The following is a 17339-nucleotide window of genomic DNA, read 5'->3' as shown; positions in this document are numbered from 1 at the left end:
AAAGACAAAAGATAAGTGTTGATGCGGACGTGAAGAAAAGGAAACCATTGGAACTGTTGGTGGGAATGTGAATTAGTACTGCCATTATTGAAAACAGTATGAAGTTTCCTCAAAAAATTAAAAATGGAACTAGTATGTGCTCCTGCAATCTCACTACCAAGCATTTATCCAAAGGAAAAGAAATCAGTCTATCAAACGAATACCTGTACCTTAATGTTTATTGCAGCAGTATTCACAATGGCTAAGACATGGAATTAATTTAAGTGTCCATCAACAAACAAATGGATGAAGAAAATTAGTGTATATACTCAATGAAATAAGCTTCAGGTATAAATATGTATGAAATCCTGTCACTCACAGCAACATAGATGAGCCTGGAGGACATTATAGTAAGCCAAATTAGTCAGTCACAGAAAGATAAATACCACATGCTGTCATTCATATGTGGGAGCTAAAACATAATTGAGTTCATGGAAGTAGAGAATAGAATTGTGGGTATGAAAGGCAGAGAAGGGTAAGAGGTAGGGGACAATAGGGAGAGGCTGGTTAACAGATACAAAATTATAACTAGATAGGAGGAATAAGCCCTGACATTCTGTAGCACTATAGGGTGAACATGGTTTATTATAATTTATTGTATATTCTCAGAAGGCTAGAATAGAGGATTTTGAATGTTCATAACACAAAGAAATGATGAATGTTTGAGGGGATGGATATGCTAATTACCCTGATTTGATCATTACATATTGTATATCACATATGGAAATATCACATATGGAAATATCACTGTGTCATACATAAATATGTACAATTATTGCATCAACTAAAAATGAAAGAAAATAAAAGTAAAAATAAGGGAAAGTATTTATTTTACCTTCACTTATTCTCTGATGCTGTTCCTTCCTTTATTTGGATCCATGTTTCTGACTTATGTCATTTTCCTTCTTCCTGAATAGCTTCTGCTAAGATTTCTTGCAAGGCAGATTTACTTGTGACAAATTTTCTCAATTTTTGTTTGTCTGAGAAAGTCTTTATTCCTCCTTCGCTTTTGAAGGATAAATTCACAGAGTACAGAATTTAAACAGTGTTTTTTTACTCTCAACATTTTGAATATTTCATTCCACTCTCTTTTTGCTTGCATGATTTCTGTGGTGAAGCTGGATGTAATTCTTATCTTTGCTCTTCTTTAGGTAAGTTGTTTCTTTTCTCCACTTTCATTCTTTTCTAGATATTTTCTTCATCCCTTGATTTTTCTTTTTCTCTCTCTTCTCCTTTTTAATATTCCCATTACATGTATGCTACTCCTTTTGTAGTTGTCCCACAGTTCTCAGCTATTCTATTCCTTTTTATCAGTTTTTTATTATTATTATCTTTGCTTCTCAGTTTTGGAAGTTTCTGTTGTCCTATCATTAGACTCCGAGATTCTTTCCTCAGCTATGTGAAGTCTACTAATGAGCCCATGAAAGGCATATTTTATTTCTGTTTTATTATTATTATTATTATTATACTTTATGTTCTAGGGTACATGTGCATAACGTGCAGGTTTGTTACATATGTATACTTGTGCCATGTTGGTGTGCTGCACCCATCAACTCGTCAGCACCCATCAATTCGTCATTTATATCAGGTATAACTCCCAATGCACTCCCTCTCCCCTCCCCCCTCCCCAGATAGGCCCTGGTGTGTGATGTTCCCCTTCCCGAGTCCAAGTGATCTCATTGTTCAGTTCCCACCTATGAGTGAGAACATGAGGTGTTTGGTTTTCTGTTCTTGTGATAGTTTGCTAAAAATGATGTTTTTTGATCTTTATCATTTTACAAATATTTCCTAGAATTTTAATCTGTCTGCTTACATTTTCTATCTGTTCTTGTCTGTTGTCTAATTTTTTCATTACAGCTCTGACAGCTCTGAGCATATTAATCATAGACTTTTTTTTTTTTTTTTTTTTTTTTGAGATGAAGTCTCGCTCTGTTGCCCAGGCTGGAGTGCAGTGGCACGATCTCGGCTCACTGCAACCTCCACTTTTCGGGTTCACACCATTCTCCTGCCTCAACCTCCTGAGTAGCTGGAACTACAGGTGCCCGCCACCATGCCCGGCTAATTTTTTTGTATTTTTAGTAGAGAAGGGGTTTCACTGTGTTAGACAGGATGGTCTTGATCTCCTGACCTTGTCATCTGCCTGCCTCAGCCTCCCAAAGTGCTAGGATTACAGGCATGAACCGCCACGCCTGGCCTCAATCATAGACTTTTAAAAAGATTTCTGTTCTGATAATTCCAACCTCATGGCCATATATAAGTCTGGTCCTTATGCTTGCTCTGGCTCTTCAAACTGTGTTTTTTGCCTTCTAGTATGCCTTATAATTTTTTTTCATAGCTGATTATAACGTTCTGAGTAAAAGAAACTGTGATAAATAGGCCTTTAGTGATGTCATGATATGGCGTGGAAAAAGGGGATGTGTTCTATAAGCCTGTGGTTAGGTCCTAGTCTTTTGGTGAGCCTGCGCCCTGGACTGTGAACTTTACCAGTGCTGCTCTTTTTCTCCCCCTCCTTAGGGGATACAGGGCAGCCTTCCAACATGTGAAAAACTAGAGGACCCTGGAGTTGGGTATTTTTTTCCCCCAGGCAGATCAGACTCTGATAAAACCTCAGAAGGTTAGGCTCTGGTAAAATAGTCTCCCTTGAGGTTAGGCCCTTTAAAGGAGCGCAAACTATTCAGCTTTTTAGAAATTATTATTATTTTTGTGAGACAGGGTCTTACTGTCACCCAGACTGGAATGCAGCGATATAAATCATGGCTCACTGCAGCCTTGACCTCCTGGGTTCAAGTGATGCTCCTACCTCAACCTGAGTAGCTGGGACGATCGGCATGTGCCACCATGCCTGTCTGATTTTTTGTAATTATTTGTAAAGATAGGATCTCACTATGTTCTCCAGGCTGGTCTCAAACTTCTGGGCTCAAGTGATCCTCCCACCTCTGGCTGATTTTATAGTAGCTTTTTCCCCTCCTCCTACCAAAAGCACAAGAGGACTTTCTCATCTGATATTTACCATGAGGACCTAGTAGAGCTCCTAAAGGTCAAACTCATAAAAGTATGTAGCCCCCCCACTATGACTGGGTACCTTTGGAGTTTTTAATTCTCAAAGTTGTTTCACACTGAGCCTTCAGCAATTTGCCAACTACAGTTTAATTATTTCTATCCCCACAATGGTTGCTATGCAGGTTTCTGCTCATGGATCTCTGCTTCAGTAAGTTGTGGTTCTGTTTCTCTAATTTGGGGGTCCTCTCTGTCTTTCCAACTTCAGGGCAGTAGTTTGCCCTGTGACCTCACTTCTCTGATCTAAGAGAGTTGTTGTTTTTTTTTAATGAGTTTAGCTTTTTTACTTGTAAGTATTGATTGGCAACTTCTAAGCTTCCTGCATGCCAAACTGAAAAGTAGAAGTTCTCAAAAGAACTATATTTATACTAATGTTTTATTGATTTATATAGTATTAAGTATTATAATTAAATGCTAAGTATAACTTAGTGTTAAGGAATTGACTTAGTAAAAAGCAGCTGAAATGTTGGAAAAAAATATACACGAGCACATAAGAAACTAAACTACTAGTCTGGAGTCTTCATTGTTCTCTGAGCATTAGTCAATATGTTTTGGCAGAAGGAATAGAAACTATTGATCATGCAGAAAGTCAGTTAAATGAAAGTTAAAAAGCTTCTGCTAGATAAGTGTGTTCAAGTGTCTACATATGCATTCACATTTAAATATAGCCTTCTACATAGTACCTTTTCCTCTTAATGTTTTATTATAGATTCATCACTTGTTTATAAACATTACCTGAAAACAAATATATCTGCTTAATATTCTATTTTATTTTCCATCATCTATTTTACCATTCCATTATTAGCTTTTTTTTCTACTTTAGCTTGTTTTCTTTATGTAGATAAATTTTGAACAAGATTCAAGTTACCTGACCTTTTAATTGGCATTTACTGTGGACCACTACTTCCTCAAAATGATCTATTCTCTTGGCTTTCCGTCTAACTCTCTGGCTTCACTATTTGTCTTTTATCTGTTCCTGAATCTTTGAAAGTCAGCTCAAACATCATCTGTTTAAAACCTAACACGTAATTTATACACTCCACCTCTTCTTCTATTTCCTGTCTCAATGGCAACATAATACTAATGATAACCAGCTTACCATAGTTAGACTTATAATCTTTGAATTTCCAATGGGCTTATGGGAATGTAAACCCATTTAAGTCAAGGAGCATCTGAGTCTTTTGTTGTACACACCAGACAAGTCAGGAATGATCCTTGATATGTCCATCCTGCTTAGTTTTTATTTTCAAATCACATTAAATTTGCTTCCTATTTCTCAAATATATTCACATATTTCAAGATTCTCTGTTACCATCAAGTGCAATAAACCATTATCTTAAGCACTGACTATGTAATAGCCTCATAAAGATTCACCCATATACTTTCTTGAACCTCTCTCCAAACCATCTGGCATGTGGCTGTTAATATGATCATTGAAAAAAGTAAACCAGAAAAGCTATTCCCACGTTTGTAAGTAGAAATACATTAATTATTGCTTTTAGGATTGACACAAAACTTCTTAAAATATCCTTAAGGCCACACATAATTTGATCTCTTCCAGCCCTTGCTTTATGTTGAACCAGTTCTGTCTCTTCCTCTCTCAGCCATATTCCTACTTTCCCTTGCTCTCTTGTTTCTAGCCACATACAGGCCATATTCCCTCCCTCTTCAAAGTAGTCACCTATATTGTTTGCTATTGAATCCCCCTTTTCCCTAGGGTACTTATGATTGAGATCTCCTGTGAAGTATCCTCCTCTGGGAAGTATTCATTGAGGTTGTTAAATAAAATCTTCTTGTATAGGCTTCATGGCAGCATATATCTTGTATTTATAGCAGTTATCAAGTTGAGAAGTGATTGCTGCTATTGGATTAATGTTTTTGCCACCAAATAGTAAACTTCTTGAGGGAAGGAGCCATGTATGATTTTGATCCCTGTTGTATTCCTAATACTAAATGGCACATGGTAGGTGCTAAAGTATTTGATCAAAGAATAAATGACTTTAATTTAAACTAAGAATTAACTATTAAGTCATACTATAATCTGCTAAGCTACTTGACAAATGGTAAAAATTGTAGCAAATGAAATAGAATTCCAGGAACAATATGTGCCTTTTTCAAATTTCACACAGAGTAGATTTTCTAAAAAATAAGCAGTGCATTTTCAAAGTCCCCCTAAACATGGCTTCAGATGGCACAAGGCCATGGATAGGTTATCATAGTGATGATCAGAAATGAAAATTATTTCTACTATACTTGAATTCAGGAGTTTGAGACCAGCCTGGCCAACATGGCGAAACCCAGTCTCTATTAAAAATACAAAAATTACGGGCTGTGGTGGTGCATGCCTGGAATCCAGTTACTCAGGAAGCTGAGGCAGGAGAATTGCTTGAACCCAGGAGGCAGAGGTTGCGGCGAGCCGAGACTGTGCCACTGCACTCCAGCTTGGACGACAGACCCCATTTCCAAAAAAAAAAAAAAAAAAAGCAATGAAATATATTTCTGTAGGGAGGGACCAAGTTCATTTATAGCAAGAGACATGAGACTGAACATAGTCTATGCCAAAACTTTCCAATCCTTAGAACCAGCCCTACAAAAAGAAGGAAAAAAGAACATAAAGGAAGCAGCAATCAGTTATGAGCAATAATTAGACATTAGTTTGCTAGCTCTAACACATGTGACCATGAAGAGTAACTGTGAACCATATTGACTTTCTCTCCTAAAAAGAAAAATATGAAAAAATTAAGAAGAAAATTGTCCTATGACAGAGAATACAGAAATTTGATAAGAATGAACAGCTGTTTCATTTCATTACCTTTGCCCTTTTCCACCTTTATTTTTGGAAAATTAGTTGATCTAAAAAGCAATAGTTCTCTACCAGTCAGTTTTTGCTACAAACACATACACACACAGAAAGACAGAAAGGCATACAGTAATATGCATTTACCTTAGGTTCACAGGTATACAGTTTAGCTGAGTTTGATTACCTCCACATGTTTCATTCTAAGTCATAAGATGAAAGGAGCAGCTGTGTGGGAATTTTAACATACGCCCACAAATTATTTGATACTCCACCTTACAAGAGGTACTGCTTAAATTCCCTCCTCTTGAGTGTGGATTGGAATTAGTGACTCACTGCAAGGCAATTGAATAATGTGGAAATGGCAGTGTGTGACTTCCATGTAATAAAAGACATGGCTTCCTCCTTGTTTTCTCTTACATTGATACTTGGGGGAAAGTCAGCAACTATCTTGGAAGGATATTGAAGAAAGCCTGTGGAGAAGCTCATGTGGTGAGAAATTGAGGCATTCTGCCAATAACTACATGAATGGGTCATCTTGGGAATAGATCCTCTAGTCCTGATGAAGTCCAGGTGACTACAGACACGACCAACATCTTGACTACCCCCTCATGGAAGATGCAGAACCAGAAGCTCCCAGTTAAGCAGCTTCCAAATTCTTGTCTCACAGAAACTATACAGAAAGCATCAATTTCTTACCACATGTCTTTTGGACAAACGCAACATTAATGGACAGAGGAACATACTTCTGTATAGCAGATTAAATAATGGCCACCCAGATTAAAAAAACTCTAATCTCTGGAAATGTATAAGGTAAAGAAGTCTACAGATGTGATTGAATTAAGAATATTGGTATGATAAGTTTAGTTTGGATTATCTTGGTGGACCCTAAATGCTATCACAAGTTCCTTCTAAGAGAAAAGCAGGAGGAGACTTGACACCCACACAAAGAAGGTGATGTGAAGATGGAGGCAGAGACTGGTGCCATGAGGCGACAAGCCAAGAAACACTAAGGAATGCTGGCAGACAACAGAAAATGAAAGAGGCAAACAATGCATGCTCTACCAGAACCTCTAGAAATGTGAGATACTAAGTTTTTATTCTTCTAAGTCTCCAAGGTTTTGGTAATTTGTTATGTCAGCCATATGGAATGAATACATCCTCTCATTTGGTGAGATTAGATGTTAAATATTGGCTGAACAATAATCTACTCTACTTTAGCATCCCTCCAAAAATAATCAGAAAATTTAAAAGGAACATTATGCACTGATACTAGCAAAATAAATGAACAAATGAATTAACACAAAAAAAGGCAAAAGGAAAATGAAGTATTAAGACCACAGTTTAATTATCCATGAATGCAATGGAAAATGTGAAGTCTCTAAGAAACCAAAGTAAAAAGAGCTAAAAACAATATAGCATGAAAGAAACCAGAAAGAAACGAATGTTCTTTGGATTTAGGGGAAATATAGAGACTAAAATAAAAACCGGAAAGGAATACTCCATTAAAACAGGCATATGAAAGACAGGATGTGTAAAACCATACAAAATGAAATTGTGTGTGTGTATATGTATTTGTGTACATACACACACGAAAAGAAAAAGTTCAATAGAAAATTCATTTTTTATGTAATTAGTGTTTCTAAAGAATAGACTTAAAATATAATTTAAAAATTCAAAGATAGGAGAAAACTATGCTGAAATTAAAGAAGATCTAATTCTATAAATGTAAATAACATTATGTGTTTTAAGAACTTGAAAGAAAAGGAGTTGGGAAGTGGCCAAGATGGCCAACTAGAAGTAGCTCTTGTGAGTGGCTCTCACAAAGAGGAAAAAAAGGGCAAGTAAATACAGCACCTTCAGTTGAAACATCCAAGTTCTCGCATTGGGACTAATCAAGGAGACAACTTGACCCATGGAGAACATAGAAGAGAAAGTCAGGACGACAGCCCACCTGGGCACGACACCCAGCCAGGTGAACCTCACCTGCCCAGAGAAGCGGTGAATAAATATGGGACCCGGAAACTACACTCTTCCCACGGATCTTTGCAACCTCGAGTTGGGAGATCCCCTCTTGAACCCACTCCACCAGGGCTTTCAGTCTAACACACAGAGATATGGGAGTCTTGGCAGAGCAGTTGCTCAGGCACATGTTGGAGAACAGGAAATGTAGATATTCCAACTCCAGGCTTCCTGGCAAAAGTAACTGCAACTCCAGAAAAGCAGGAGATTAGATCTGTGTGCACACCCTTAGGAACGAGGCTGAATCCAGGGGCCAAGGAGCGATGGTCTGTGGGCCCCACTTCCATGGTGCCTCAAAGGATAAGACACATTGTCTTGGAATTCCAGCCAGCCACCAGCAGCAGTGTTGTGCCTACCTGGGACAGAGTTCCCAGGGAGGGAGCAGACCACCATCTTCACTGTTTGGGTGAGTCACCTTTTTCAGCCTGCAGGCTTTGAAGAGTCCAAACCTATCAGGGGCAGAAGGGATCCCCCAACACAGCACAACTGCTCTGACCAACATGTGGTCAGACTCAGGTCCCTGAGCCATCCCTCCTTATTGGGCAGGACCTCCCAAGCAAGGCCTCCAGCCATCCCCGCGGGTGTTCTCTGGCCTACAGAGATCTGAAAACTGCCTGGGACAGAAGTTCCAGAGGGAGGGGTGGGCTGCCATCTCTGCTATTTTAGTACTGAGCCTGTCCAGCCTGCAGGCTTTGGAGAGCCCAAGCCAAAAGGCGGTGAAGCGTTACCCCAGCACTGCACAGCTGCTCTACAAAAGCATGGCCAGACTTCTTCTATAAGTGGGTCCTGATACTCTTTCTCCTGACTGGGCAAGACCTCCCAACCAGGATCTCCAGCCACCTCCTGCAGGTGCGTTCCACCGGGCAACAGGTTCGTAACTCCCTGGGCCAGAGCTCCTAGAAGTGGCAGGCTGCCATCTTTACTGTTCTGCAGCCTTCATTGGTGATACCTTCAGCTACTGAAAAATCCAAGGCAACTAGGGACTGGAGTACACCCCCAGCAAACCACAGCATCCCTATGGCAAAGTGGCTGAATTGTGCCAGGAAAAAAAAAAAGAAAAAAAAAATCCAAAGTTAAGCAACATCGAACATTGAAGGTAGATTAGATAAGCTCACAGAAATGAGAAAGAATCAGGGCAAGAATGCTGAAAACTCAAAAAGCCTGAGTGCCCTCTTTCTTCCAACTGACCTCATTACCTCTCCAGTAAGGGTTCAGAATACCCAGTATAGAGAAGAACTTAATCCTCCTGATAGGGCTGAAAAACACACTACAAGAATTTCATAATAAAATCACAAGTATTAGTAGTAGAATAGACCAAACAGAGGAAAGAATTTCAGAGCTTGAAGACTGACTTTATGAAATATGGCGGGCAGACAGGAGTAGAGAAAAAGGAATGAGAAGGAATGAACACAACCTCCAAGAAATATGGAATACCATATCACACCAGTCAGAATGGCTATAATTAAAAAGTCAAAAAATAACATGCTGGCAAGGTTGTGAAGAAAAGGGAATGCTTATACACTGTTAGTGGGAATGTAAATCAGTTCAGCCATTGTGGAAGATGATATGGCAATTTCTCAAAGACCTAAAGACAGATATACCATTCGACTCAGCAGTCCCATTACTGGGCATATACCCAAAGGAATATAAATCATTCTGTTTTAAAGACACATGCACATGTATGTTCACTGCAGCACTATTCACAATGGCAAAGACATGGAATCAACCTAAAAGACCATCAATAACAGACTGGATAAAGAAAATGTGGTACATATACACCATGGAACACTATGCAGCCATATAAAAGAATGAGATCAATGAGATCATGTCCTTTGCAGGGACATGGATGGAGCTGGAGGCAGTTATCCTTAGCAAACTAATACAGGAACAGAAAACCAAATACCACATGTTCTCACTTATAAGTGGCAGCTAAATAATGAGAACACATGGACACACACAGGGGAACAATACACACCGGGGCTTTTTGCAGGATGGACGGTAGGAAGAGGGAGAGGATCAAAAAACAACTAATGGATACTAGGTTTAGGCCGGGCGCGGTGGCTCAAGCCTGTAATCCCAGCACTCTGGGAGGCCGAGACGGCCGGATCACGAGGTCAGGAGATCGAGACCATCCTGGCTAACATGGTGAAACCCCGTCTTTACTAAAAAATACAAAAAACTAGCCAGGTGAGGTGGCGGGCATCTGTAGTCCCAGCTACTCGGGAGGCTGAGGCAGGAGAATGGCGTGAACCCGGGAGGCGGAGCTTGCAGTGAGCTGAGATCCGGCCACTGCACTCCAGCCTGGGTGACAGAGCGAGACTCCATCTCTAAATAAATAAATAAATAAATAACTTCACCTAAAAAAAAGAACTTAGACAATGTCATGTTTTGTACTAGAAAATACTGCAGTTCAGTCTTATAATCCTGGCTTTTCTCTTTTGATTTTCCACATTCATAAAATATTTGAAGAAATTTGCTTATGTGCATCTTGACATATGTGATATATGATTTGTTTCTTCTTCTTTTTTTTTTTTTTTTCCTGAGACAAAGTCTTGCTCTGTTGCCCAGGCTGGAGTGCAGTGGTGTGATCTCGGCTCACTGCAAGCTCTGCCTCCTGCGTTCAAGTGATTCTCCTACCTCAGCCTCCCAAGTAGCTGAGATTACAGGCATGTGCCAACACACCTGGCTAATTTTTTTTTTTTTTGGATTTTTAGTAGGGATGGGGTTTCACAATGTTGGCCAGGCTGGTCTGGGACTACTGACCTCACGAACTACCCGCCTTGGCCTCCCGAAGTGCTGGGATTACAAGCATGAGCCACCGTGCCCAGCTGTCATTTCTTATTTGCATCTGGACATATGTAACATGTGAATAATAAACAATTATTGTGACTTTGGTCAAGTAATTCTGTTCTTTGTTAAATCAAAAGATGGCCATCTAAGTTTCTTTCCAACACCATGTATCTATAATTCTTACTCTGAGCCATTCTTCTGACTGGGCATGAATGAAGAGTATTTTAGAAAGCAACAGTAATTGGCAGTCAAATAGATCTATATTGGATGCATTAATAAAATGTACTAAGGTCGATGAATTAATAACTGTGACCTCTATAGGAGTCAACCTTTTAAGGCTATAGTAACACATTTACATTCTGTATCAAGCATTAGGTAAAAAAAAAAATCAACTGGTATAACATTATCTTTCTGTGGATCTGCCAAAAATAAGTTTTATTAATAACCTAGAACAGCCACCTAACCAATATGGCTTTTTAAATATTCGTGTGTCATGCAATTTGCTAAAATGTTTCAAGAAATTGGCATTCATTATGTGACATATTGTCTCATATGATATTTTTGGTGAATTGGAAGATATCATATAGAGTAGCTGCACATATTTCACCTTCTTTTTTGAAGGATGACATGGTAAAAATTAAAAACTCTATGTTTTATCAAAGAAAAAATTATGTATGAGTTATTGTCCTTTGGGTAAGAGGAAGTCAACATGAAAATAACTTAATAGGCAAATATTAATTATCCACTACATTTTCAGGTATATGTACAATGGCAATGTGAAGATATTTATTGAAAATGTATCTTTTACACTTGAGATGTATGTATTCAGACACTTCTTCCAGATAAAACTGATAGTATATACATTTTAAAATCAGGGTAAACCCAGACATCATCATGCTTTTCATAGGAGATAAGAGTAATGAATACTTTTCTGAGAGGCAGATGAAGATTCAAAGCCCATGACTAAATCCTGCCATTGCTCCATGTCTTATCCTGTTGTAGGCTAAGATTGTTTTTAGTCCTAGAAGCTCTGATAGTATGGAATTGCTAGTTTGCTGGACAGAGTTATTCCAACACGGTGCATACAAAAATCTGAAACCTTACGAAGTTTTTCCTAATATCAACTAAATTATTGATTTAGGTAATCTCTACCTTCTTCTACTACATTCCTTATAAATGAAAAAAAAAAAATAGAGCACATATCAGTCTGCTTTCCCACTCCTATGTTTATAATACACACACATGCAATTACACCGTGTCTCAGGAAAATTCTACCTTAACCATCCCAGAAAATTGGATTGCTAAAAGCGTTGTGAATAAATTTCAACCTTAATTCTCACTGTCAATTTCAAAGTACCGTCTAATGCAGATAGGTTTTATATTCCTTGCACATCCAATTAATTAGTTGTGACTGTTGAAAATGCTATGTTGATTATAAGCCTGCAGTCTTGGCTCAACTGAAAAGATGTAAAACAGACAACTGAAATCTTCTTGGCTAGGAAGGGGTAAAGGTCTTAGGTATGTCATATATTTGTGATTCTTTCTCTTATGTGTTGAGCTTTGTATGGATCCCTTAATTCTAATATAAGTTTCCTTTCTGGTTGTTTGTTGATGGGAGGAAATTTGACTGAATAACCTCTTAAATTCATCTCAACTTAATGACTTCACATTTTATAATACTTTGTCTATATAGCATAACTTCTAAAATAGATACTTTTATTTCCCTAGATGAGCCAGATTCTCTTAGTGAATTTTGGGATCCAATTATGGGATCTGGGAGGGGCTCTAAATATGGAAGAATTTGTGTACACACTTATTTATCCTTCAACAATAGGAAACTATTCCTCATGTTTAGTCAGCTGAGCCAGGCAAAAGTTATTTTCCTTAAAATGCACATATAAATACCAGATATTATAAGATTATTATTTTTATAATTATAAGATATTAGAAAAGTACTCAGTTTTAACCGTATTATTTTATGTTATTTATTACAGGACAGCATGAAAGAAATTGGTAGCAATTGCCTGAATAATGAATTTAACTTTTTTAAAAGACATTTATGTGATGATAATAAGGTAATGATAATTATTTGGAGTTTGTCATTCAAGCTTGATTTTATAGAAGCTTATATTTTTTGTGCCTCTGTTAGAGAATTATATGAATACCATTAATATTTGCAGTCTGACCACATAATTCCCATTGATTAGATCATACTATGGTCCAATTTTATATTTTTGTTTTACAAATAGCCCTGTGCTTATTAGATAAATTTTTTTCTGTTTAACCATTCTATTTTTTTACCTTGGAAATACTAGAATTGTCGAATTCAAAGACACATCTATCTCTTATTTCTAAATTTCTTTCTTTCTCTTTTTTTTGGAGGCGGAGTCTCACTCTGTCGCCAGACTAGAGTGTAGTGGCGCAATCTCGGCTCACTGTAACCTCCGCCTCCTGGGTTCAAGCGATTCTCCTGCCTCAGTCTCTCGAGTAAATGGGTCCACAGGCATGCACTACCACACCCAGCTAATTTTGTATTTTTAGTGGAGACAGAGTTTCTCGATCTCCTGACCTAGTGATTCGCCTGCGTAGGCCTCCCAAAACGCTGGGATTATAGGCATGAGCCACCGTGCCCGGCCTCTAAAAGTTCTTATACAGAAAAATACTTGTTAATGTGATTGCTTGCACACATACAAATATAAGTCATTGGTATAATTTAGTCGGGAGCATTTTGAAAATTTTTCTGTCAGTATTTGCTTATCTCTAAATGATTATCACATCTAGTTGGTATAATATTACACTTGACAAAACCTAAAAAGTTTATGTCATTTCTCCTTACAGAAACGGGTGTGCTATTTCATAGTCTTTTAAAAACTCACAGTAGCTAAGTTAGCCTCATGGCATCTCAAAACCATAAATTCTTTTTAAAAAATATCTTAATTTAAATAACTGCAAAACTTATGTTTTAGGTGACTACAGTCCTTTATTTTCTTATTATCAGCTATACATCCATAGCTCAAAAGATGCAAGAAATAATAAGAAAAAACCACACATACCTCTTGTAATATATTGTTGCTTCCAGAAGCCTTCTCCTTCAGCTATCATGTTTAAAATTGAATAATCTTGTAATACATTCACATATAAGCGATAAGATCATATAAGCATAATAGAGAAAACAAACTTTAAAAGTCAAGATAATCATTAAACCAAGTTCCAAGAACTTCTTGCTGTCACCTAGGAGTCAAACAGTTTTAGTTCTGTTACTTGTCAGTCACATGATTAACTGGAACAGACAGCTGGGGTGGAGGTGGGGCATTATCTACCAATATAGCTCAAGCTCTAGGCTCCTTAAGAAAGCTTATCATTTCTTAATATTTTATTTGAACCATGGCCCTTCTGACTTTTTCTTATAATAGGAAGGTATGTTCTTATTCCGTGCTGCTCGCAAGTTGAGGCAATTTCTTAAAATGAATAGCACTGGTGATTTTGATCTCCACTTATTAAAAGTTTCAGAAGGCACAACAATACTATTGAACTGCACTGGCAAGGTAAGCTAAGGACTATTTACTTTGAATGAAAATATTAAGTACTCCTGTGCCAAGATACCACTGTTCTCTGGTGATCATATCCATTATCATAGAATCCTAAGTGTTTATTATCATCTAAAGTTGAAATATATTTACTCAATCCTAGAAGAGGAAAGGCTCGGTTTGGAAATACCTGTTTATATCTTGGCTAGAGTGAATTGTTTGTGAAAGGGGAGTAAAAAATAAATAAATAAATGCTTCATTGCCATAATAACTTCCAAGGATACTAGGGTGATATATTGGGTGGGGAATGGTAAATTTCTATATCTAAAACTCATTAATAGCTTTAATCCATATATGTACACATTTATAAGAACTCCTAGTGAATAAAACAGGAAATCAAATGTATTTAACAAATATCTTTTTATGCTTAAACTAGACATATATATGTCCAACAATTTCCCCTTCTTTAAATAATTTTGATACAAATAGGGCTAATATTTTCCTACATTTCTACTAGTGGTTATGAACTAAAACAACAAAACCAAATATGGAAGACATCATCTAGAGACTGGACAGCAGTTTCCTTATCTACGAAATGCAGAAAAACATAATATCTATATTGTGGGATTTGAAAGGATTAAATGGCATAACACATGTAAAGTGCTTAGTACTAAAAAGTTTTCAATATTTAATACAATGTTTTATTTTATTTGTATTATTTACCTCTTTATGGATTTTTACCAGCTGCCACACAAAATCAAAAGGTTATTTTACGGTTTTAAATGTTTTCTTAAATAACATTTTTATGACTTAAAAAATAATTTTGTTTTGTTTGAGCACTAGTAGTTTCCCATGGAAGGTAAAATGGTAAGATTATCTTTGAACCCTATTGATGTGATAAAAATGTAGATTGTCTATTATATAACTTGGACAGCCTCATTTATCATTGCTTTATGTACTCGATGGAAGCCAGTCTCCTCTTAGTGTGCTGGATTTGCCAAGCTTATTTCCAAACCTGAGTCCTTACGTTTGTCCCCTAGAGAGCATTTCTACTTTTTTTTCCCTATAAATTGGATCTATTTTGTTCTATGCTTTCAAGGTTCAGCTCAAGATTCATGAAGACTTCTTACTCTAGTCTACCATTTCTTCATTCCTGCTTATAGTTATTTCAAAGTGCTGTCTAATGCAAATAAGTTGTATGTTGCTTGTACATCCAATTAATTAGTTATGACTGTTGAAAATACTATGTTGATTATAAGCCTCCACTCTTGGTTCAACTGAAAAAAGTGTAAAACAGACAACTGATATCACCTCTTGGTCTAGGAAGGGGTAAAGGTCTTAGATATGTTATATATTTGTGATTCTTTCTCTTATGTGTTGAGCTTTGTATGGATCATCATGTTCCAAAATTAACTAACTGTAGAGAAAGAAAATATGCAAATAATTTAAATCTTTGAAATTAAATTATATTACAACATTGATTAACTTGATACAAATTACCCTTTTCTTGAAATAACAAGGCAAGATGTTAAAACAATCAGCTACACTGAATTTTCTTCATGAGCCAGGCATGCTACATGCTTTTTACTATTGTTTTATTTCACTTTGTTTCTGATAAGTGAAGCTTAATAAAATGTATGGCCAGGATTTAACAATTTCTTGTTAACTTTATTTTTATATTGATTAAAATTCAAGTTTTATCTCTGCTAGTATACCCTACTATGTTAATTTTTCTTTTTTTTTTCTTTTTTTTTTTTTTTTTTTTTTTTTTTTGAGACGGAGTCTCGCTCTGTCGCCCAGGCTGGAGTGCAGTGGCCGGATCTCAGCTCACTGCAAGCTCCGCCTCCCGGGTTTACGCCATTCTCTCGCCTCAGCCTCCCGAGTAGCTGGGACTACAGGCGCCCGCCATCTCGCCCGGCTAATTTTTTGTATTTTTTTAGTAGAGACGGGGTTTCACCGTGTTAGCCAGGATGGTCTCGATCTCCTGACCTCGTGATCCGCCCATCTCGGCCTCCCAAAGTGCTGGGATTACAGGCTTGAGCCACCGCGCCCGGCCTATTTTTCACAGTGCTAGGCATACCTACAAAATTATGGATTCTGGGTGTTCAAAAGATTGAACTCTCTTGCTTCTTCCTTTACCCTGACATTCCATTTCTAAATCATATTAATGTTTTACTTTCTTAACAATAAGAAATTTAAAGTAGAGTCTCAAATAGATTAGATGAGCTGAAGGCAATATGAAAATTAGCAATTACAAACAATTGGAGGAGCAATGAAGAAATATTCAATATCATAAATGTGACTTTGTTTTTAAGGTTAAAGGAAGAAAACCAGCTGCCCTGGGTGAACCCCAACCAACAAAGAGTTTGGTGAGAATAATTGTATAATTTTCCTTATGGTTCATCAACTTTTCACTCAACTTAATTCCTAATTTTTCATCTTGAATTGTTTCCTTCTTATAGCTGGTTTTGAAATAATTTATCATAGCATTGATAAAAGGAGAATTGAGGAGCCCCTCAAAAATTTGAGTCATTTAAATTGCATTTTTAAACCCACTATTTTAAAAGAGAAGCTGTTAGGGCAAATGCCAAAGCATGATTTTTTTTAGAAGCAGCAACATTAAAATATTGTAGCTAGTAGGTAAAAGAAATAAACAAATAATTTATATAGGAGAAAATAAACTAGATGACAAATACATGAAGAAAAAAAGCCATCCCTGTTAGTTTGTAAAGAAATAAAAATTAAACAATAAGAACTTATACCTCTTTTATTATTGTAGATGTACAGTATAATATATAATAGTATATAAACATATATTTATACATATACTACTAGATTTTATTAGATAAATTATATAATAATATGAAAAATATTTATGAATGACTTAATAAGGCAGAATACTTAACTGGATCTGACTAAACTTTAAAATGATATAGATATTAATTATGTTGAGGCATGGAAAAATGAGCACACCTGGTTCATAAAAGTGATGGTTTCTTCTTTTACATTTCCATTATTTGACCAATAGCTATGTGGCAACATGGAAATTCCTTATTCTTTTCAGAAAAGCAAAGTGAGCCTGTACACTCAGATTTAGGAAACTCTAG

General features: G+C 36.8%; 1 protein-coding gene and 1 long non-coding RNA gene across 4 annotated transcripts in view; one reads left to right on the top strand and one right to left on the bottom strand.

Annotated features, from left to right (window-relative positions):
- LOC117079494 overlaps positions 1–13909 on the bottom strand; it is a 66206-nt gene extending 52297 nt beyond the window's left edge. The window contains exon 1 of the long non-coding RNA XR_004435475.1: positions 13759–13909. This is a non-coding gene — a long non-coding RNA (uncharacterized LOC117079494). The remainder of the gene's footprint in view (positions 1–13758) is intronic.
- The window catches only part of IL7 (interleukin 7), a 66342-nt gene that overhangs the window by 44831 nt on the left and 4172 nt on the right, over positions 1–17339 (top strand). The window contains exons 1-4 of one of the 3 annotated variants that reach the window (XM_033203409.1): positions 5573–6974; positions 12700–12780; positions 14119–14250; positions 16548–16601. In XM_033203409.1, coding sequence (XP_033059300.1) covers positions 6930–6974; positions 12700–12780; positions 14119–14250; positions 16548–16601 — 312 coding nt within the window. In that variant the 5' untranslated portion in view covers positions 5573–6929. Of the gene's footprint in view, positions 1–5572; positions 6975–12699; positions 12781–14118; positions 14251–16547; positions 16602–17339 lie in introns of those variants that run through there. The other 2 variants (XM_033203407.1, XM_033203408.1) reach the window with 2 other exon arrangements.

Source organism: Trachypithecus francoisi, unplaced genomic scaffold, assembly GCF_009764315.1.
Source record: "Trachypithecus francoisi isolate TF-2019V2 unplaced genomic scaffold, Tfra_2.0 Lachesis_group7, whole genome shotgun sequence".
Classification (NCBI taxonomy): Eukaryota; Metazoa; Chordata; class Mammalia; order Primates; family Cercopithecidae; genus Trachypithecus; species Trachypithecus francoisi.
Note: the sequence above shows the minus strand (reverse complement) of the source record. Positions and strands in the feature narration are given on the sequence as shown.